At 34.7% G+C, this 24,616-nt stretch overlaps 1 protein-coding gene and 1 pseudogene across 2 annotated transcripts in view; one reads left to right on the plus strand and one right to left on the minus strand.

Moving 5' to 3' along the window:
* The window catches only part of LOC133188454 (prostatic acid phosphatase-like), a 109,396-nt gene that overhangs the window by 66,746 nt on the left and 18,034 nt on the right, over positions 1-24,616 (minus strand). For both annotated transcript variants that reach the window (XM_061323891.1, XM_061323892.1), the window contains exon 4: positions 6,072-6,221. In XM_061323891.1, the coding sequence (XP_061179875.1) occupies positions 6,072-6,221 (150 nt within the window). The remainder of the gene's footprint in view (positions 1-6,071; positions 6,222-24,616) is intronic.
* On the plus strand, positions 21,672-24,066 carry LOC133188933 (uncharacterized; annotated as a pseudogene).

Consider the following 24,616-nt stretch of genomic DNA (forward strand, 5'->3'; position numbering starts at 1 on the left):
ACAAAGTTTCTGACTGGTTAGCTTTCAATACCCACAATGCACCTGAAGAGAAGGCTAGTATAATGTAAAAATTCTAAGTCCAAACTTATTTTCGCTAATACCACACTAATCCATACTAATTCATACTAAAACTAAACTTACAAAAGAAGTATAAGTGAAATATTCACGGACACTTGGCTAATTTTCACTTATAAGTGATGTATTAAAGAAATGTGTTCCTAACTTATACCTACTTTGACTTATAGTACACTTATAAGTGAATCTCAAAACTTAAAAGGTGACTAGTAAGTCACTTTTAAGTGGCTAATAAAGTACAGTAAAACTTGTTGAATCCGGATGTTGTGCATTCCACCATGTTGTTCAGTCCGGCGTAATATTTTAGTCCCTTGAATTTTCTAAATATAATTTATGTTTAATAAATGTTCTTTAATCTGGATCTTGCCTATTCTGTAAACCGGCCGCTATTTAAAGAACTAACTGCTCATAATTAGTACAAATTATCTCCTCTAATCTGGCCACTTATTTTTACCTGTGCCCGCTGGTCATTAGAGAAGTCTCGCATGGTGTAATTATTGTCCCGTTAATGATTTATCCTGTATCGACAGTTTAGATTTTAACAAACGTGATTAACAAGAGGCCCAGGGGCCACATCGCTCACCTGAGCACTGTGGCTAGGAAAAGAGGAAAAATCTGTTTAGTATTGGAAAGCTTAAATGCATAAGTAGTCCCAACCTACCCCTAAAAGGGAGTGGGGGGGGGGGGGTTGACTTGAACAAAATTAAATCTACACTAACTAAGGATGCTTTACACTAACTAAGGATGCTTACATTTTTTGACATACTGTGACTTTTTTCTCTACAAGTTTGAACTTTCATGGTGGCCCCTTCCTACCCCTGGAGGTCATGATTTGAAAAACTTGAACCCACATCACCTTAGGATGCTTCCATATAAATATGACCAATCATAGCTTTGCTGTTCTTGAGAAGATGATTTTTGAAGATTTTTCCTATATACACCTACGTTAAACTTTGATCGTCCATTGTGAACCCACCCTACCCCTGGGAGTCATGATTTGAACAAATTTGAATCTACACCACCTGAGGATGCTTCTATATAAATATTACCAATCATTGCTTTGCTGTTCTTGAGAAGAAGATTTTTGAAGATTTTTCCTATATATTCCTACGTAAAACTTTGATTGTCCATTGTGGCCCCACCCTACCCCTGGGGGTCATGATTTGAACAAATTTGAATCTACACCACCTGAGGATGCTTCCATATAAATATGACCAATCATAGCTTTGCTGTTCTTGAGAAGAAGATTTTTGAAGATTTTTCCTATATATCCCTATGTAATACTTTGATCGTCCATTGTGGCCCCACCCTACCCCCGGGGGTCATGATTTGAACAAACTTGAATCTACACTAAATGACAATAATTCCACATGAGTTTCATCTTTCCTGGCCCATTGGTTCTTGAGAAGAAGATTTTTCAATAATGCCATTAATTTTTTGCAATTTCGTAATTATCTCCCCTTGGAGGGGGGTGTGGCCCTTCATTTGAACAAACTTGAATCCCCTTCACCCAAGGATACTTTGTGCCAAGTTTGATTGAAATTGGCCCAGTAGTTCTGGAGAAGAAGATGAAAATGTGAAAAGTTTACAACGCCAACGCCGACAGACAACGGACAAATTTCAATCAGAAAAGCTCACTTGAGCCTTTGGCTCAGGTGAGCTAAAAATCATTAATGGCTCAAGTAAGGCGAGAAAACTCGCAAAAGAATGAGTGATAATGATGGTTGCGTGTAGCTTGTGTGTAGAAAAACTTGGAGACTTATTCATGACCTCCTTTCTACTTTCGTTTTGCGTGCACGACGTGCAATTCGAATTACTTCCCTTTGTGTCGATAGTTTACAACGACCATAACGACATAAGATTTTGGTTCAATATTCATTACATGTATAACATTTGAAATTAACAAATACAGTGTCTAAATATTCAAACATATTAATTTTAAAAGAAAGAAATTTATTAGGAATCTGTTCACTAAATAATATTTACAGCTACGATGAGGTTTTGGTGTGTGTTTTAAACATTTAACAATTTTCAAATTTGATAAATGACCAAGAGATATTACATTTCGATACTGAATAAAATATTTAAACAGAAATGAAAATTCTGAAGAGTTCAAAACAAACGGAAATAGACGATTTTTTTAAGTGAAACGAAAAAAATGACACATTTTTGATCAAGTATTTATTTACCACTCTTTGTTTATATCTGTGTAATTCTTAACAATTTTCTCTAATCCGGATGTTGTCTAATCTGGCCAAAAATTTTGGAACCACTGGTCACCAGATTAGACAAGTTTTACTGTACTTGTAAGTTTCTATTGGATTTTTCTGTAAGGGGGCAACCATAACACCAGATCTGATCCTGGGGCCATGAATTTCACAATTTTGATATGATGTCCAGGAAAAAAGAAGATTGTCAAAGATTGCATTAATTATGCCTCCCTTCAAAGAAAAGGGACTACATGTTGCTTTGCTGTTGTCTGTCGATTGGTCTGTCAGTTGGTCTGTCGGTCCACCAACAGTTTCCATTAATTTTCTTTGCAGAGGTTGCACATACTATTGAAATTTGGTATACATATTTATCATAAGAATATCTAGACCATTTTTTGTTTTCGGTACGATCGAGCAATTTTTGACAGAGTTATGCCCCTTGGACATAGGAAAATTCCAATTATTTGCAGTTCCCGTTCATTTTCTTCGCAGAGGTTGCACATATTGAAATGAAATTTGGTATACAGATTTATCATAAAAATATCTAGGTCAAGTTCTGTTTTGGGTATGATCAAGCAATTTTTGTCAGAGTTATGCCCTTTGGACTTAGGAAAATTCCAATTATTTGGGGGGGGGGGGCATAAGTGTTTCACAAACATCTCTTGTTTTGGTGGTTTTAGTTCCACAAATTCACAAATTTTGTTCCTTTACATCCATACATGTAGATGTTATATGCTAAATTTATATGAAATTGGTTCAGTGGTTTTAGAGAAGAAGCTGAAAATGTTCAAATGTTAACACAAGATACGATGCACAATGGCAGACAAAAACAAACAAGAGCCTCACTTTGCTCACCTGAGCACTTTGGCTAGGAAAAAAGCAGAAATTAGTTCAGTATTGAAAAGTTTAAATATAAATGTGGTTCCAACATTTGATCTTCTATCGAGGCCTTGCCCTACCTCCAGGGATATGATTGGAACAAATTTGAAACTACTCTACCTGAGAATGCTTCTGAATATATATGACTGGCTTTGATGTTCTTGAGAAGAAAATTTTTATTGATCTATCCCTTATATTCTTATTTATAACTTTTAAAACTTTGATCCCCTATTGTGGCCCCATCCAACCCCCAGGGGTGATGATTTGAACAAACCTGAATGTACACTACCTTAGGATACTTCCATATTAATATGACTTATCATGGCTTTGCTGTTCTTGAGAAGAAAATTTTCAATATTTTTTTCAATATATTCCTATGTAAAACTTTTATCCCCTTTTGTGGCCCAACCCAATCCCAGGAAGGGGGGGGGTGTCAAGATTTGAACAATCCTAAATCTACACTACCTAAGGTTGCTTCCATATCAATGTGACTACACAAAACTTTGCTGTCCTTGAGAAGAAGATTTTCAAGATTTTATCCTATGTAAAACTTTAACCCCCTATTGTGGCCCCACAAAATCCCATGGGATCGTGATTTGAATAAACCTGAATCAACGCTACCTGAGGATGCTTCCATACATGGCTTTGTTGTTCTTGAGAAGGTTGTCCAAAGATTTTTCCTATATATTCCTATGTAAAACTTTGATCCGCCATTGTGGCCCCACCTTATCCCGGGGTCATGCTTTGAATAAACTTGAATCTGCTTTATGTAAAGAAAGTCTCACATTAGTTTGAACTTTTTTGACTCAGTGGTTCTCAAGAAGATTTTTAAATGATTCCAACTTTCACTATTTCTTAATTATCTCCCCTTGGAAGAGGAAGTGGCCCTTCATTTGAACAAAATTGCATCCTCTTCACTGAATGATACTCTGTGCCAATTTTGGTTGAAACTGGACCAGTGGTTCTGGAGAAGATGAAAATGTGAAAAGTTAATTTATAATGACGATGACAACAATGACAACAATAGACAACCCCTTACAGAAATTTCTGATAAGTGACTTACATATGTAAAAGTGATTTATTCTTTTACTTATAAGTTGTTTATTCTGGACTTATACTTCACTGATACATTTAACTTATAAGTGACTGATAAGTGACTCATTAGGATTTTATATGCAAACGAGGTGCTTGACCTATAAGTGACTTATAAGCCAAGTATTAGCCACTTTTGCTTCATGCAAGTATAGTCACTTATAAGTGATTTATAAGTCAAGTATTAGCCCTTTATACTTTATCAAGTACGAGTCACTTATAAGTCACTTACAAGTGAAGTACAGCACTGCCTTTAAGGTCTTAATTTAGAACAGAACTTCCAATCATGCAAGGGTTGTATGATGTTCAAAGTTTTTTTTAGACATATACATATGCATCTGCACTTAAGGTATTCAATGTATAATGAAGGGATATTGAACAATTTTGAATCATTTAAAACTAGTTAAATATGCATTGCTAGATGACGATGAAAGTGAAATGAACCAAATTTCACATGACTGATAAAATGTAAGGAGCCGGCCATTTTGCACCTTAACCTTTTTTGAAGAGTTATCTGCCCTTGATGAAAAGACGAAAATTTTAATTTTGTCAAAGTATCTACAGTAATTGATTCATTTTATTTCATATTTTAATATAGATGGGGTTTGTGCATATTTTCACCAAGGTATTTTTATGAAGTTCAAATTACTTTTTAAATATCCTAATAACACATGCACTGCCAATAGATTTCAGTGTAAAATTCAAGGTGAAATTATTTGGACACTAATCAGAATTTCAGAAATTCCTTTGGTGGAGTGTTTTCATTTGATAACATCTTCAAAATGCTACCATGATTGAAAATATTGGACCATTAATTTATTAGATACAAAATATGGTTGTTATACATTGAATACCTTAAGATGAAATAATCAAGTTAACCTTTTATGAAAAAAAATTCCTCCTCATATGACATTCTTTGATGATGCAAACTTAATATATTATTTCAGTTCACAAACAAAAATGTTGGACAAAAAGACATGAAGATTTAATGACCTTGAGGCTTCTTCAAATTTATGAAATCTGAAAGCAACTGAGTCCATTGATTCAAAATTTCAGGCAAAGGAAGTTAGAATGAAAAGATGATGTAAATAGAACCTACTTGTTGTACCTGATGTGAGACATACTCAAAATAAATTTGAAATCTCCAACAACATCCTTTTACAGACACTAACTTAGTTTCAAATTTTTGTTGTTCATCTCTGCAGAGACAAAGTTTCTGATTGGTTAGCTTTGAATACCCACATTGCAACTCAAAAAAAGTCTATTGTGATGTAAAGATTCTAAGTCCACACTTATTCTGGCTAATACCATACTGATCTTCACTTATATTAAGTGAAGTATAAGTGAAATATTCACTGATATTTGGCTAATCTTCACTTATAAGTGAAGTATTAACAAAATCTGTTCCTCACTTATACTTACTTTGACTTATAGTACACTTATAAGTAAATTTCAAAACTTAAAGGTGACTTATAATTTGCTTATAAGTGAATTATAAAATACTTAGAAGTTTCTATTGGTTTTTTCTGTAAGGGATGGACAAATTTTGATCAGCTTTGGCTCAGGTGAGCTAAAAAGCAGATAGCAATAGGTCACCTAAGTGACTCAAGTGACCTAAATATATCCTATAGATTTTCCACTAAAATTTTAATATTCACACCTTTGCAATACTGTTAAAATGTCTTGCACTCCACAAATTGCTCTACTCTTTAACTCATTGAAGCTTCAAATCAGGTAAGCTAAAAAGGAAATTCTGTTGATATTAAGAGATAACCTGTGGGTTAAAACAACAGAACACACAGACAAGATACATACATAATCCTGGTTCAGTGGAAGTGTATGGACTGGGATAGGCTGCCAAGTATTATTCCAAGCCTGAGTGATGTTCTGTGAAGGATAGAGTCCAGCTAACACACAATATGCACTCATCAAAGTCCGGTCTGTGTCTGTACTCCTCACTAACACCTACAAGTCATACTGATAAATGTCTTAAATATGCCAATATTATCAACTGAATCTAAAGATACTTCTAAGAAGAATACTTTGTTGTGTTGCAGCTTGTCTGCAGAGAAGGGAAACACTCAGGTATCACTTTAGCCAGCATCAGTCTGTTTGCCTGACTGTCCAAACAATTGTTCTTTCAAATTATTTCAAAGTGTCCATAAACAGAATTTTTTTTTTTTACAATTGTTACATTAAGTCTATGCTATTTACCACTGCACAGTTTGGTATAAAATATTAGGAAGAGTACCAATGTTACTGTTCACTTGACCTTGACCTTTGATCTACTTTGAAAATATATTCTGGACATTTAATTTTTTATACATTTATTGCATGATCATGATGGAACATTCATGCAATAAATTGTTTATTATACCAAAAGAAACAGAGCCTTTTAAAACAAACACAAACTTTCAAATTCAGCATCACTCTTAAATTGACTTTCAGTTTTAATGTAAAGTTACTGAAACATTTTACTGAAGTCCCTTGGACACTTCACAGTCCAATTTGTTTTGTTTTTTTTAAGCAACCTAATTGAAGAGAGACTGCCAATTTTATGATTGCTTTAGAGATAAAACATTCAGTACTTCTATTGTAAATTTTGTGACTTCTGCTGCTCTTGTGAGTTTTCATTTAACAAACGATAAGGAAACTGCACGAGGTCTCCAAAAAGGTTGAATATGATGAAAGCATGATGACAACAAGGAAATATGAAGTTTTATGGCCCAATCACATGACTGTCTAGAACCAATCAGATAGGGAGTTGTATAGAATAATTAAAATGAGGTATAATAAATCAGCTTGGTATTTTGAATTTTTATCACAAGATTTTGCATTTTATCACATGTTTTCAAGCTCATGACATTGTACTTTGAAACTTAATGATAATTTTTCAAAAAAACATGCGACCATTTACTTCCCTTACTTTATTTATATACAAACAGAGACATACAAAACTTTTATACCAAAATATTTACATTTCCAATTTCTTTGCCCGAGATAAAATTACAAATTGTAAAAATACTTTATTTCTACATAAATCTACTGGTTCATCGATAGGCGCGGTTAAAAAAAATCACGTGTGGGGCAGGACAAATAGAGACAGAAGTGGGGCTATTAGCACGGGAATTTGCAGAATCAGGAGCATGTAAATATAAGGAATAACTGTCAGATTTTTTGGATTCATGACGATGATCAATCGATTGGCTTGCGTGATAATTTTATGCATAAATGCCTTCAGCGTTTATGCAAATTATCGCGCAAGCCACTCGATTGATCACATCATGAATCCGAAAAATTAGACAGTTATTCCTTAATTATTCCATAAAGGCATAAGATTTTATTTATAACAAAAATATGGAATATAATTATCAGTTTAACCAATTAGGATGTCATATTGGACATCACTGAAAAACATGCAATATCAATTTTCAATATTGAATTTGCTAAGGAGCAATTAGCAGCAGTAGTTGTGAAACTGTTTTATCAAAGTATGTCACCAGGCAGTTCTTGTGATTAAGACAATGAAGAAAAGGTGCATATATCAAGAATTTAAGAACTTAAGCAGAAACTAAACAGACTTTATATAAATTTTGACATTAATGGAACAGTTGATGATCAAAGAAAAGGAAAAGTGTAAGAATTTTTCAAATTCAAGAATATTTGGTCCTCACACTCACCTGACCACCCCCTTGACTTTTATCTCTGGGGACATTTAAAGGACAACCAAAAACAACAGAGGAACTCAAAATGACATAAAGAATTAGAAACTTGTGCACTAGTAATGAGAATTATTTTGCATCTGACAGATTTATTGATTCAGCAAAGATGATGCCATTGAAAAGATATTTTGTAACTACATGAAATTTTACATTTTTTCTTAATTCTTTTGTAATTGTAACTCATTGTATATTTGCTGATTTTTATATATATTTTCATTAGAAAAATTTTGAAATCATGCCTTTTGATTTGAGATATTAGTTGATGGCATTGACTTAAACACTAATTGAAAACTCAATCAAAATAGTTGCATGTTTTCTGAAACCCTGTATATAGTTACAGACCCTAAAACGTGCTACTACACCTCAAAAAACGAACCGTACCGTTCCGTGCAAGAAGTGTACCGTACCGTGCAAGAAGCGTACTGTACCATGCACAAAGCGAACCGTACCGTACACAAAACGAACCGTACCATGCAAGAAGCGTACCGTACCGTGCACAAAGCGAACCGTACCGTTCAGGAACAATTTTTGAAATAATTATGCAAGCCATGCCCCGATCTTGCAATGACCAATTACAGTAAGTATTTTTTATTATTTCTTTCAATGCAGCTCCCGTTAAAGAAGGATGGAAAATAGCCCTAGAGATTCAAAATATTATTATTAAGTACCATGCATCTGGACTTACATCTGTTAATACATGTACATGTATAAGGAAACTACTCAAAACTAGTTACGACTTCAAAACAACTCGACAGAGTGTAAGGCGATTCCTTATTCGCTATGCATGATCGGGTTGTGCTTGACTAACTTTTTTTCATATTAAATGCAGCATCGTAATATTTTCGTGTGCAATTTATAATAAATAAAAGTGAATTAAATACTTTATCGTTTATTTCTATAGCTTTTATCTACCCTATTCTTGTCTCTTTGAACGTTCTCGGAAACCAAGACACATTGAAAAATTCTGTGCCATTTTCCGAAATCAAGCCCTTAAAATCATTTTTTATTCATGTAAGTAATAGTTTTAGGGAGAAATGCTTACAGATTTAGCACCAAAAAAAATTCAAAAAAAATTACGAACTAAATTGTCAATTTGAAACCGGACATGTTAAAATGTAAACGCCTCTCAATCATACCTGGAATTTACACATAAAGCCCAGTTTAATCTTTTTTTTTTTTTTTAATGCTTAGTCCGTGCATGCGTGTTCATCCAAGTTTTTTTTTTTCAAGAAACACTGTACATTTCTTGCCATGGTCTTGTTATCTAGACTGATGTCTTTCTATGCTTTCATTATTTACTCTAAAACATTTGAAAATTTCAAGTATTGTCATCACACGTACACAGGTAAAAAACTTAAACTGTGTATATTGAACCGTATCTAATCCCGTTAGTCCAGATATGCCTACATTCACACGTGTATCAACAGTTTGCTGTCTTATACAGTAAGTCTACAACAATGAACCAGTTTTAATCAGCAGATAAGTAGAATTTCATGTGCAGTCAGCTTTTCTTCTAGATAGATCTTCAATAAAAAAAAGTTTGAGTTTGACAAGGAAACAAAGGGGGAGGGGGGAGGGGGGGTAGCACCCGGCATGGGCAAATTATACATTTTCAAAGTTTTTGAGGACATGCATGACTGCATATTATTAATTTTTAGGTAATTGAAAACGGACTTTTTATTTCTAACATTTTGACATATTATTTATTTCGGAAACCTTTCTTTGCAGTCAATATATATTATATACATTTATACATTGTTGATGGAATTGAAGCTGCCTTAACCATTTTCTTGATTGTAACTTCCCTTTAAAAAGCCTTTTTTACACATTGATGGAAAATTTATGTAAAAAGGAAAACAATTACGCACACAAAAATTAAGTAATATTTTGCACTAATTGTGTGCACTTCTACCGATTACTTTTCAATGTATTTTTCCTAGTGAGCCAAACACCTAAGCAATCTATGTAAAAAAAAAAAAAATTAAAATTCCTCGCAAATAAATATGAAAATAATAACTTATTTTTTATTTGTTTGTTTGATCATTCGATCAAGACAAAAAAATAATTGTTTGCTTATTTGTTTGTTTTTTGTTTTTTTAATGAAGCAACAGCGACAAGAACATAAAAAGAATGGTAGACAAAATGAAAGCATGTGGGATTTATAAATTAAATCAAACTCATTTGTATAAAAGTGTGATAAGTGAATATTTAAAATAATTATTGTATTCAATTAGGAAAATTAAAAGGGGAAAAAAAAATATGTACGCTTATTCTTAAAAAAAAAATACAGAAAGGCCTTTATTGCGACGCAACCAAAATATTTTTTTTCATCCTTGTTATGCAGTGTTTGTTGAATGTTCGATTTATTTCTAAGTTATTGAACCATAAGGCGATGGTGTACAAAATAAAATAATAAATAGACAACTAAAATTATTTTATTTTAAAAATTGAAAGTAGTTCACACAGAAAGTAAATCAAAAAAAAGATACAGTTAATAAGATGACTAGTTACATGTAATAACGAAAATACAGCTGTAAAAAAAGAAATATTTATAACAGCTTTAACTTAAAAACAACTTATTAAAAATGCTTGGAATACCGTCCTTCCATTTATATAAAATAAAGAGATTATAATAAAGAAATAAACGACTTTATGAAGTAGCCAATCATAAACTAAAGCGTACAGGCTCTGCTCACTTAATTTACATACCGTTCATCAAAGCGTACCGTTCACAAAACGAACCGTTCCGTGCAAGAAGTGTACCGTACCATGCACAAAGCGAACCGTACCGTACACAAAACGAACCGTTCCGTGCAAGAAGCGTACCGTACCGTGCACAAAGCGAACCGCACCATTCACAAAGCGTACCATTCCATGCAAGAAGCATACCGTACTGTACACAAAACAAAATGAACCGAACCGTGCAAGTGGTGTAGTAGCACGTTTTAGGGTCTGTACCACACAAACTTATGGTTGTTGATTAACAAAATTAATGCTGTAAAGACAAACTGCATGAAATCTCTTTTAAAAGATTGTTGAATGAAAAAGCATAATAAAACAAGAGGCCCATGGGCCTTGAATCGCTCTTCTGATAAACTGTACAACCTATCACTTCTATTTGAAGCCTCGAAGTATCCTGTATATTTACATGAACCCTTGAAATTCCAATTCACACTCTGAGAACCCAAGATGATTCTAAGCCAATTAGTACCTGAGAGTTGGTCATGGTGACCTACCTATCACTTGTCATTCTCTGAGGACCCATCAACTAAGTTTGATGATTCTAAGCCAATTAATACCTAAAGTATTTTTTAAAATTATAATCATAAAATTTTATAAGTAAGTCAAAGTGACCTACATTTCAATTGTTTTACTCCAAGGACCCAAGATGCATCAACTGACAAAGTTTGATGATTCTAAGCCAATTAGTACCTGTAATATTTAATTAAAGCCATAAATTTTCAAAAGTAGGTCACCATGACCTACTTTTCAGTTGCTGTACTCCGAGGACCAAAGATACATCGACTGACAAAGTTTGATGATTCTAGCCAATAAGTACCCAAAATATTTAATTACAGCCATAAATTTTCAAAAGGAGGTCACAATGACCTACTTTTCAGTCAACCTACTCCGGGGACCAAAGATGCATCAACTGACAAATTTTGACGATTCTAAGCCAAATAATTCCTGAAAATATTAAATACAGCCATAAAACTTCAAAAGTAGGTCACCGTGACCTACTTTTCAGTTGTTGTACTCCGAGGACCCAAGACCCATCAACTGACAAAGTTTAATGATTCTAAGCCAATTAGTACCCGAAATATTTGATTAAAGCCATAAATTTTCAAAAGTAGGTCACCGTGACCTACTTTTCAATTGTTGTACTCCGAGGACCCATGACGCATAAACTGACAAAGTTTGATGATTCTAAGCCAATTAGTACCCGAAATATTTAATTAAAGCCATAAATTTTCAAAAGTAGGTCACGGTGACCTACTTTTTATTGACCTTTTTTGAAGACCCAAGATGCATCAACTTACAAAGTTTTATGATCATAGGACTTAAAATGTCCAAATTATGCCTCTAAAACGCTTTGAAATCGAATGCCTGCAAAGTTCAAAAAGTAGGTCACTGTGACCTACTTTTTAATAAATATGTTTTATGGCCCCAAGATGCATCATCTTACAAGATTTAATGATTCTAAGCCTCCCCGTATTCGAATTAATGACCTTAATTGTTTTAAAAATGATTAGCCATAAAATTCAAAAAGTAGGTCAAGGTGACCTACTTTTTAGTTGACGTACTTTGAGAACCCAAGATGCATCAACTGACAAAGTTTGATGATCATAGGCCTTAAATTGTTCAAAATATACCTCTAAATCATTTTGAAAAAGAATGGCCGCAAAATTTAAAAAGTAGGTCACCGTGACCTACTTTTGAGTCAACATGATATGAGGTCCTTAGATGCACTAACTGACAAGATTTGATGATCCTAGTCCTTATAGTAAGCAAAATATCAACATTTTAATAAAATGTGATTTTTGGTCAACTTTGAAGTGACCTTGAGACCACGCCCTTTGCCCCAGGGTAAATCCCCGTGCAAATTTTAATCTACAACATATCCTCATCCTTTTGTGTAAGTTTGGTGATAATCTGCCCAGTGGTTCTTGAGAAGAAGATTTTTTAGCAACCAGTACTTTTGTTTCTATTTTCCTAATTATCTCCCCTTGTTAAAGGGTCACAACCCCAGTTTTAGTATAAAAGGGAGCCCTTGGGCCAAGGATACCCTGTGACAAATTTGACAATAATTGGCCAAGGGGTTCTTGAGTTATGGCCCATATTCTAAAAAGTTTACGCACACCGCACACCGCACAAATGGCCATAGCATTAGCTCTTTGAGCCTTTGGCTCAGAAGAGCTAAAGATTAATAATCATTTTTAATAGTTTTGATTTCAATATTCATTTTAGCTTCAGTGAATCATATTTCTGATTCTATTGCTGTCTTACTATCTGTGGATTTTTTTTTTTTTTTTTTTTTTTTTTTGCAGACAAAATTTATGATGAAATTTAATGCTAGTAACAAAAAAGTAGCTGCATGTAACCACTCTTAGATTTATTTGCATTTTCAATGATGCTATAAAGCAGCTGACATAAGCATTTCTAGGAACACTCAAGTTCACTAATGTGGCAGATCTTACAAATAAACCCTGTTCTCATGTGTCCTATGTGTTTGTATTTGGCCGAATATAACACGCATTGGTCTAAAATATGCACCCCCTTTATGAAATATATGGAGATAACGAACAGTAATGAAAACAAGGGAAAAAAAACACAGTTCGGTTGTACATGTATTATACACACAAGAAAATTTAACCAAGGGGTGTTCTGAACTTTAAAAATTGCGGTAATTTGCTACGGAAATCTTCATGGAAATAAAGTGCTGAAAATTTACAGAACACGGCAATTTTTCAAACGCGGATATTTTTTAAATCTTGACTTTACATATCGTGGTAATCTTCAAGAAAATAATTTTATTTCAACAAAGCACGAGATATTGTTGCATTAAAATGTAAACAGAGTTTATCATTATTAATTTTTTTTCAGCATACGGTGACTTTGAAAGTATACATCTAAGTATTTCTTTGGGAAATAATTTTATTTCAACAAAGCATGAGATATTGTTGTAAATTTTAACAGTCATTATTATTTTTCAGTTCTAGGTAATCTTGATGAAAATTATGTTAATTTCAATAGGGCACGTGATAATGCAACATCAATATATCAACAGACTACGATTTTCCTTTTTTGAACTTGAAATTAATTAAATAAATAGTAGATGTTATAAAAATAAAGTCAAATTAAACAAGCATGTAGTTTGTCGTTATCAACACACCTCAAAAGCTGCAAAAAATGATGTACAAAGGTGGGATATATCAATCCCTCATTAATTATGAAAATGATACCAATCAAAGCCATTAATTACTGCGGTAAATAATAAGTGCCCTGTCTGTAAAAACAATTAGGCCTAATGCTTTGGTAGAGAAATAAAAAATTTTAATCATTACCCACCCAATTTTTGCTGCATTAGATGGGTAAAATATGACAGTTAATTGTTTACTGCGAAAGAAAAGTTAAAGTTATTGCGTATGCTGAGGCCCATGGAAATCATGTAGCAGGGAGAGAGTTTTCCATCAATGAGGCAAATGTACGACTCTGGAGACGACAGAAAGAAAGATTAAAATGGCTACCAAAGGCCAAGATGGCAGATAGAGGCCTCTCAGCATTATTTCCTACCATAGAAACTGAACTACTCATGTGGGTTACCAATCGCAGACAACAGGGGTATGGAGTATCAACTGCCGAGCTATGCCTAAAAGCACTGAAAATGGCCAAAAAAGATCCCAAGGCACAAGACTTTAAAGCATCAGTGGATTGGTTTTATGCCTTTCTGAAGAGACACAACTTATCCATCAGACACAGGACACACATTTCTCAGAAATTACCAGAGAACTATGAGGAAAAACTTTCCAGTTTTCAATGTTTCATGATAAAGATGAGGAAAAAACATCAGTACAGCCTATCTCAGATCGGCAACGCAGACCAGATGCCATTAAGTTTTGATCTCCCTGCCGACACTACAATCAACCCAAAAAGTGCATCAACAGTCTCGATCAAGACCACTGGCAACGAGAAAAACAGATTCACAGTCATGTTTGCTTGCACTGCCAAGGGAGGAAAGTTGCCATCATATGTTCTGTTCAAAAGAAAAACTATGCCAAAACTTTAGTTTCCCAAGGGAATAATTGTGAATATTCATCCAAACGATTGGTTCGACGATGACATTACAAAGGACTGGATAGAGGAGAGAGTGTGGGGACGACAACCGTGTGCTGGTGTAAATTGCAGTGTATTAGTGTTGGACGCTTTTCGGTGCCATCAATCTCCAGCAGTAGAGACCGTGTTAAAAAGATTCACATCAGACGGACCTTGCGACTATACCTGGAGGTATGACAAGTATGCTTACAACCACTGGACGTCAGTGTGAATAAACCGTGAAAGCTGCTTTGCGACACAAATGGAATCATGGATGTGCGGTGATGAACACACATACACCAACCAGGGGCGCATGCAAAAACCCAAGTAGAACACTATCTGTACATGGATTAAAGAGGCGTGGGAGGAACTTGATCCAAAGATTATCGTGCATTCCTTAAAAAAATGTTACATATCCAAAGCCTTAGATGGATCAAAGGACGACATTCTTTGGGTTCTTCCTCTACGACACATGCATTTCTTGGAGCACTCTAGTTGGTAAACATACTCCTCTTGAGACCCCAAAATGCATCAGCTGACAAAGTTTGACGATTCTAAGTCTCTTATTTGAATATATAAATATTATTTTGAAAATAGCCTTAAAATTCTAAAAGAAGGTCACTGTCGCTTACTTTTTGGTTGACACAATATTTAAATACACTGAATAGCCAAAAAATTCCAAAAGTAGGTCCATTTGACCTACATTTTAGTTGACACATTCTGAAGACCTAAAATACATCAACTGACATAGTTTAATGATTCTAAGTCAATTAGTATCTGAAATATTTAAATATAGCCTTCAGAATCACTGTGACCTACTTTTCAGTTGATACAATTCAAGGACCCGAGATGCATCAACTGACAAAGTTTGATGATTCTAAGCCAATTAGAATCTTAAATATTTATAAATAGCCTTAAAATTTCAAAAGGAGGTCATGGTGACCTACTTTTCCACTGACATATTCTGAGGACCTGTCACAACATGATAGGCCTGTCAAATATTGTTCAATTATCAAAAACAGTTTAAAGTGCAAGAAAATCATGTCAACCTTGATACAAAGATTTCAATGATTTTTCCATTCCTTATAATGTTTGATGTACATACATCTCCTGTGGTGTAGGTATTAATTATAACAAATAAAACACCATATACCAGGTATTTTTCATATGGTTGTGTTAGAGCTTAACAAATGCCCATCTGCAGCTTTGTTTATTATTATATTTTATGACTGATTATAACAATGCTACAACCTAATAAAACATCAATCAAAACAAATTGTTTTTATTCTTTAGACTATAAAATTGTCATCTTAGTTATACATGACACTCTGCAATTTGTTTTAAAGATATAAAAATCAAAATAAAAAAAATATATTAATATACAATAACAAATTAGTTTAATTATATTATACAATATCAAACTAGTTTTAATTACTTTACACCAAATTTATCTTGAAAGTTAGGCTATACGCAATTGAGAGGTTGATTCCTTTGCCCAATTCCCAAGAGATATAGATAACACCTGCTTGATCAGGGATGCTCTACCAGTTATCTCCTCACACTAAACTCATTAATTTCTCTCTGATCTGACATGCAATTTTCTGTTATCACAATTCTGTTCACAATTTGTTTAAACATTTAGAGTGAAAATTTAATTGATCATTACATTTTTTTAATGATTGATGAAATAAGACTATTAATGGCTTTAGAAGATGTTTAAAGATTTCATTCCTATGTTTTATCTTCTATTCTCCCCTCCCCCTACCTGGGGTTATTGACTAATTTGAACAATCTTGAATCTACACTATCTGAGGATGCTTCTGTATTAATATGACTAATCATGGTTTTGCTTTCTCCCCCATTGTGGCCCCACCCCATCCCCTCTACATTACCTGAGGATGCTTCCATATAAATATGTCATATTTAAATATATAAAAACACATAAGTGTTACATTTTCTGGCCTACTGGTTTTTAAGAAGATTTTTAAATGATGCCATTATTTTTTCACTAATTCGTAATTATCTCCCATTGGATGAAGGTGTGGCTCTTCATTTGAACAAACTTGAATCCCTTTTAGCCCAGGATACTTTGTGGTAAGTTTGGTCGAAATTGGAAAAAGTTAAAGATGACGATGAAAACAATAACAATGACAGACAAGAAGCCCATGGGCCACATCGCTCATCTTACCACATTTGCTAGGAAAAAAAGCAAAAATCAGTTCAATATAAAAAAGTTTACAGGGGGGGGGGGGGGGGAGGGTGGAGGGGGACTTGAATTTTAAACTATCTGAAGATGCTTCCATCTCAATATAACAAATGGCTTTGCTGTTCTGGAGCAGAAGAGTTTTTCCTTTATATTCATTTATAAAAATTTGATCCCCCATTGTGCCCCCACCCTATCCCCCGGGGCCCTCATTTGAACAAATTTGATTCTACACTACCTGATGATGCCTCCATATCAATATGACAAATCATAGCTTTTCTGTTCTTGAGAAAATTATTTTTTCCTATATATTCCTATGTAAAACTTTGATCCCCCGTTGTGGCCCCACCCTACCCCTGGGGGGGGGGGGGGGGGGAGGGGGGTCATGATTTGAACAAGCTTGAATCTACACTACCTGAGGATGCTTCCATATAAATATGACCAATCATGGCTTTGCTATTCTTAAGAAGAAGATTTTTAAAGATATTTTCCTATAGATTTCTATGTAAAACTTTGATCCCCCATTGTGGCCCCACCCTACCCCTGGGGGTCATGATTTGAACAAACTTGAATCTACACTATCTGAGGATGTTTCCACATAAGTTTCATCTTTCCTGGCCCAGTGGTTCTGAGAAGAAGATTTTTAAATGATGCCATTATTTTTTCACTAATTCCTAATTATCTCCACTTGAAAGAGGATGTGGCCCTTCATTTGAACAAACTTGAATCCCCTTCGCACAAGGATACCGGTACTTTGTGGCAAGTTTGGTTGAAATTGGCCTGATGGTTCTTGAGAAGAAGTTGAAAATGTGAAAAGTTTACAGAGAGACGGAGACAGACGAACGCTGGATAAAAATGATCAGAAAAGCTCACTTGAGCGTTCGGCTCAAGGAAGCTAACAACAGACAAAATTTGATCATAGAAGCTCACCTGAGCCGATCAAATTTTGTCAGTTGTTAGCTCCCTTGAGCCGAACACTCAAGTGATATTAAAAAAGGAAAATACTCCTGTAAACAGTAATGGAAAAGTATATTTCTGGGCAGTATGTAAATGATATTCTGCAAAAGTTCCATTGAATTTCACTTAAGAGTTTAGGAGAAATTGTATTTACCAAATGGGTACTTCTTTATTGAGTATAATGGCAAAGTCTATGTTTTGCTATGGGTAACACCAAATATCTTTGCAATAAAAATGTAAAATAGGAGGTGAACAATAGCACTATATGATAAGATTTTGTGAAGGTCTCATTAAATTTTATAAGTAGTGGTATAAGAGGAGACTTGGATTAGGCCATTCCAAGTTTTTCTAGGTTTAGCATCCGCCTAGGTTTTTGTCTCCCAATATCAGGAAAAACAAACAAAATCACCAGACCTGAAACTGATTATTCTGCGCATGTGATTTAAGGCTAGGTATAGGCATTTCTATGCAAATGAGCTCACCTGAGTAACTTTAGCCATGCTGTTCTTTACCAGATTTCCCCCATTGTAATACCTATTGTGGCCCCGCCCTACCCCTGGGGTCATGATTTGAACAATTCAGAATCTACACTACTTGAGGATGCTTCCACATAAGTTTCAGCTTTTCTGGCCCAATAGTTCTTGAGAAGAAGATTTTTCTTATATATTTCAATGTAAAACTTGGATCCCCTATTGTGGCCCCACCCTACCCCCTGGGGTCATGAATTGAGCAATTTAGAATCTACACTACTTGAGGATGCTTCCACATAAGTGTCAGTTTTTCTGGCCCAGTGGTTCTTGAGAAGAAGATTTTCAAAGATTTTCCTTACATATTTCAATGTAAAACTTGGATTCCCTATTGTGGCCCCACCCTACCCCCTGGGGTCATGAATTGAACAATTTAGAATCTACACTTCCCAAGGATGCTTCCACATAAGTTTCAGCTTTTCTGGCCCAGTGGGTCATGAGAAGAAGATTTTTAAAGATTTTTCCTATATATTTCAATGTAAAACTTGGATTCCCTATTGTGGCCCCACCCTACCCCCGGGGGTCATGATTTTAACAATTTAGAATCTACACTACTTGAGGATGCTTCCACATAAGTGTCAGTTTTTCTGGCCCAGTGGTTCTTGAGAAGAAGATTTTTAAAGATTTTCCTTACATATTTCAATGTAAAACTTGGATTCCCTATTGTGGCCCCACCCTACCCCCTGGGGTCATGAATTGAACAATTTAGAATCTACACTTCCCAAGGATGCTTCCACATAAGTTTCAGCTTTTCTGGCCCAGTGGGTCATGAGAAGAAGATTTTTAAAGATTTTTCCTATATATTTCAATGCAAGACTTTGATTCCATATTGTGGCCCTGCCCTACCCCCGGGGGTCATGATTTTAACAATTTAAAATCTACACTATCCCAGGATGCTTCCACATAAGTGTCAGCTTTTTTGGCCTAGTGGTTCTTGAGAAGAAGATTTTTTAATGACCCCACCCTATTTTTGTCTTTTCTTGATTATCTCCCCTTGTAAGGGGACTTGGCCCTTTACTTTAACAATTTAAACTCCCCTTCACCCTAGGATACTTTGTACCAAGTTTAGTTAAAATTGGCCCAGTGGTTCTTGAGAAGAAGTTGAAAATGTGAAAAGTTTACAGATGGACGGACAGACAGACAGACGGACGGATGACGGACAACTGGTGATCAGAAAAGCTCACTTGAGCTTTCAGCTCAGGTGAGCTAAAAAAGCATAAAAGGTATATTTATCATTCAGAGAAAGTGTTAATTTATTTTCTTAAGCATACTTAGTACCCAAGATAATTGATTGAGCCCATGACAAAAGGACCTTACGGCAATTTTGCTAAAACAGAGAAATAACGTCATAAAGATATGACGTTGCAGACGGTGAGCGTCGACGCAGATTTTTTTTATCCTCGTGTTTTACGTTTTGACACATCTAGCTCACTTTCGTCGTTGTTCTCAACATTGAAATAATTATTTATTTTCATTTATATCTTTAATTCAGTTCTTTATCTTCTAGTCCACTGATATTAATTAAAATATTTAGAATTTTATTCGAGACCCGTTTCTTTACTACATAGCTTTATAATACCGTCTCTGATCTGTGCTATGCATTTCCTATACATGTATAGAAGCTTCAGACAAGGTGATTTTCTGGATAATTGAATATGGATGAACGAATGCGATTTTGATATATAGACAAATTGAAGTTATTTGTTAGACACGGGTTTATTATCAAAATATTGCAAAGGAAATCGTTTTCCTGTATAAGATCCGCCCCACCATTCTCAACACATCGATCATGTAAACATTGAAGCATTGGTACATCGCGCATAAATTTTTGTTGTAAAATGCTTTAATTGCCAAAAATTTGAAACTGATCACACTTCTTCCAACAGAAAAGAAAAGTATTCTTGCAAGTTTTCACAAATCTAGCAAAAGTACGAACGAAGGACAGACGTGATATTATTTTTAAGAACTATAAATAAAAATAAGAGAAGTAACTCTGACAAGCTAGATACTAGAGAGGTACCAGAGAGGGACTCTTTTTTTTAACACCATTCAAAATCGACATACTCATACAAATTTGCTCCCGTAGTATAAAAAATATTTTTAAAAATCTTACTTACTAGTATCATCAGTAAAAAAAAAAACGTTTTAATTGTAAGTATTATATTAAATATATATGACTGCCGTCATGAGAAAAGGGCCCTTATCTTTTTACGTCACAATTCACAGAACACGACGTCAAAGTTCGTAAACTTGATTCTGCAATATCGCGGGAAGGTAAACCCGGGAGTTATTTTGTCGGCTGCATTTGTTTACATACAGGATGTGTTGTTTACAAATTCATCACATGACAGTTCTAACATAAAGGCTTGAAATAGACTTTCAAATGGATTTACAGGTACAAATTGCTTTGAATTATTTATTTCACAAAAGGGTTTACAAGAAAAGTTGTTTTGTCAATATGTTTTAAAATGTTTTTATAATGCACTGTCTATGTATGTTGTACGTTGCACATCGTACATTATCTTTTGATTGTTATGAATTTCAAAGTACAATAAAAATGTTGTTTTCAAATTTAATATATTTATAACTTTAAGACAAAACAAAAAACAAAAAAAAGAAACAAAACAAAAACAAAAACAAAACAAGTATTTTGCGGTATTTTTTTTTTAAAATACGCATCCTTCTAAAGAGAATAACTTGTAGAGTACATGAAAGACTGATTGGTACGTAAGATCCTCCTTCTTTTGGAAAGTTTGTTGGCGTCGATTTAATTTTATACTATCATTTCAAGGCCAATTGGTTCCTGTTTTTCATCGAAAAGAGGAGAGGAAGCCCCCCCCCCCCATTCCCTTAACACACACTCCCTCACCCTCATACGCTTTTTTGTAACTATTAGGGCCAACTCTCCCTTAGATATTGTTTGTAAATGTATTATCGTGCACAAATATTAAGATCGTTACGATAATATAAGTATTATTTTGTTTTTTTTTTCTTCATGGACTAGGCCTCAATTCTAATCAGTTTCATAAAATATGAAAATTAATATATCCAAGGACTTAGTAATTGCGGCATATTTTTTTTTAAAAGGGGATAAATTGAAGAGAAAAAAAACAACCAGTAATTAAAGCCCATACACATATTAAACGTACACATAAAATCAAAACCTATTTTTAGAATGTTTAGATAGCACAGTTATAAAAAATTACAAAATGATATTCGACAGACTTATATTTTCCGGAATATTTTAGGAACTTGATGAAGTAAGTCGGGAATTCTTTCCGAGGTCGGAACATAAAGTTAATGATGACACTGAGGCAGAAAGTGAAGAGCCCCCTTTTTCTGAACCGATAGAATCAGACGAAGAAATGATCAGAAGACTTTCTTCAAACTTTTCACAGAGTGAAGAAGGGCGAGTTGTATTTGAGGAGAATCCTAGTTTGGACAAATTAGAAGATACAATTTCACTTGGTTGTTCTTGCCATTGGAAATGTTTTGATAAATTTCAATATGAAGAGATTAAAGAACACATACTCACAATGCGCGAACTTTCACGTAATGAAAAAGATATGTATTTAATGGGAAAACTGAGAAGTAAGGGTAGTGGAATCGAAACAACTGACAAAAAACGGCAAAGGTACATGTACAACTATATATGACGATAGGGAAGTGTGTAGAGAAGCTTTTCTAGTCATGCATGATATCGGCGAGAAGTATCTTAAACTTTTGATTAAACACATGAAACTTAATGGACCAGTTCCAAGGTCCCATGGTAACAAGGGTAGAAAGCCTAAACATGCACTATCTTTTCCGGACATCAAGAGAGTAGTCAATTTTATTGTGCGTTTTAGTGAGGAGTGCGGGTTGCCCCTCCCCGCTTTGCCCCATGGCAATGATACTGTCCAAACTCCCATTCTCTTGCCAGCTTCCTCAACAAAGGTTGACATTCACTTAAAATACAAGTCCGTCTGTGAGGAGAGCAATGAAAGGTCTGTAATGTCCTTAATATTTAGTTGATTAAAATCAGACACGTGTTGTATTAAATTTTTAAATTTTAAAAATATCAATTTAAATTTGACTATATAACGGTTTTGTTGTTATATTTTAATCTTTATTATAATAGACAGTAAATATACACTATTAAAAAACTAAACATAGGTCAGTGGAACTGTCAACATTTAAGAGCATCTGGCTGCAGTGTGTTCCTCACATCAAAATCGCGTCCCCCAGATCGGATGTCTGTTCAAAATGTGAATTGCTTAGATGCTGTGTGATAAGTGCAGTCTTGGAGGAGGAAAAATTAATCGCCCTGCATGATTATAAGCAACATATTGAAATTTCTCAAGGTACTTACAAACTTTACATTTAAGTTTACCTGTTTTTCATAAAATTTACTGAAGACTTTTTAGCGGGGGGGGGGGGGGGTTAGTAACAACTCAAGATAGATGGTCTGTGAAATTTGATTAAGTGGTGTGAGATAAGTCTAACAAGCAATGAGAAACTTTAAAAACACACACACGAAACGAAACACCCCTCTCCGATTTTTTAGAAAGGGGGGGGGGGGTCTTCAATTCTGACATTCCTACTTATCCGTTTATACTTTACAATACGCAGTAAAGTATTTTTTAAAGAACAACTCTGAAAATTCCATGGGACTTATTTTCCACCCCATCCCATCCATTAAGAATGCATGAGCACCAGAAAAACCTAACTTTTTTTGGGGGGGGGGGGGTATCTATTAATACATATCGTCACAGACGTCTAGATATAAATTCATATGCAGGGATAGATTAATACTTAACATGAAATACATGTAACGATAGAATGGTTTATGATGTTCTTTTAAAGTATAATTATGTATATGCATTATTTTGAGTACTTCTACTGAAAATGATTTTGTACCTCTTCAGCTGAACATGTGGTTTTACCGTCAATGTGTTGACTTGGCTAGAGAAGAACAAGAGGCATTCGGGCACCGTCCGTTGGGCTGTCCCCCATGCTCAAATCAACTGTCTCAGGTTCATTATACCTTTGACTTTGCGCAACAACTAACGCTCCCCCATCATTCTAGACAAGAGGGGCCTTTGTATTTTACATCGCCCAGGAAAGTACAGCTTTTGGGGGTATGCATGTAAGGGGCAGGAGAACAGTACAATCATCTTATAGATGAAAATTGTACAATTGGTGTTGATGGTTCACTGTCCCACGGCCCAAACACTGTAATATCCATGTTACATCATGCATTTCAGCAGTTCGGACCAGGAGAGATGGCATGTCACATTCATTGTGATAACTGTGCAGGTCAAATTACATTTTTTCCCCAACAGTTAAATTAGAAAACGAATTTTACATTTTATAATATATTATTTCATTCAATATCAAAAACTTGAGTTTGCTTACGCATCAAGATAATTAATAAAATTAATAATTTTTCAGGTCAAAACAAAAATCGTTATGTTATGGCTTACTTTTGCTGGCGCATTTTGGATGGACTCCATAGAGAAATAACCGTTCGATTTCAGATACCTGGCCACACAAAATGTTTAGTGGATGTTGGATTCTCTTACATCAAAAAACTCTATCGACGGTAATACTGAGTGTTAAACTTTAGCCTGTCACTTTAATTTGCTTCTGACACAAAATTAGAAACAATAAATAGATATTTATAAAAATTATTTAGAACAGACAATGACTCTCTCTCTGACCTGGTGCGGACAGTAGAAATGTCTTCAAGAACCAACCGAGCCGTCGTGGTGGACCAAGCATTCACATGGCAAGACTGGAATTCTTTTCTTGCAGAGTTTAGTCCTCTGCCAGGTATTCGGAGGTACCATTTCTTCCGTTTCAGCGCCCTTAATCCCGGCGTTGTATTCGTTAAAGAGAAATCGGCGGATAATGAAAGGCCAGTCACCTTACTTAGTCCTTCAACTACTTTATCTTGCAGGAGACTTCCGCATACCTTGGCTAAAGGTTCGTATTTGACTTTAGATGTAATTAAAAAAATAAATGCAATGACTTACATTCGTAAAACTTGAAACTTTTTTTACAGGCGGACTTTCAATACCTTCACAAACACGTGAGGCCTTTTGTAAAGGATCCTGCAAAAGAGGCGACATGTCCCACTCCCACCGAGGAATAATT

The sequence above is a fragment of the Saccostrea echinata genome, unplaced genomic scaffold (genome assembly GCF_033153115.1).
Source record: "Saccostrea echinata isolate AGI-Se365-2 ecotype Australia unplaced genomic scaffold, CSIRO_AGI_Sech_v1 ptg000016l, whole genome shotgun sequence".
Lineage (NCBI taxonomy): Eukaryota > Metazoa > Mollusca > Bivalvia > Ostreida > Ostreidae > Saccostrea > Saccostrea echinata.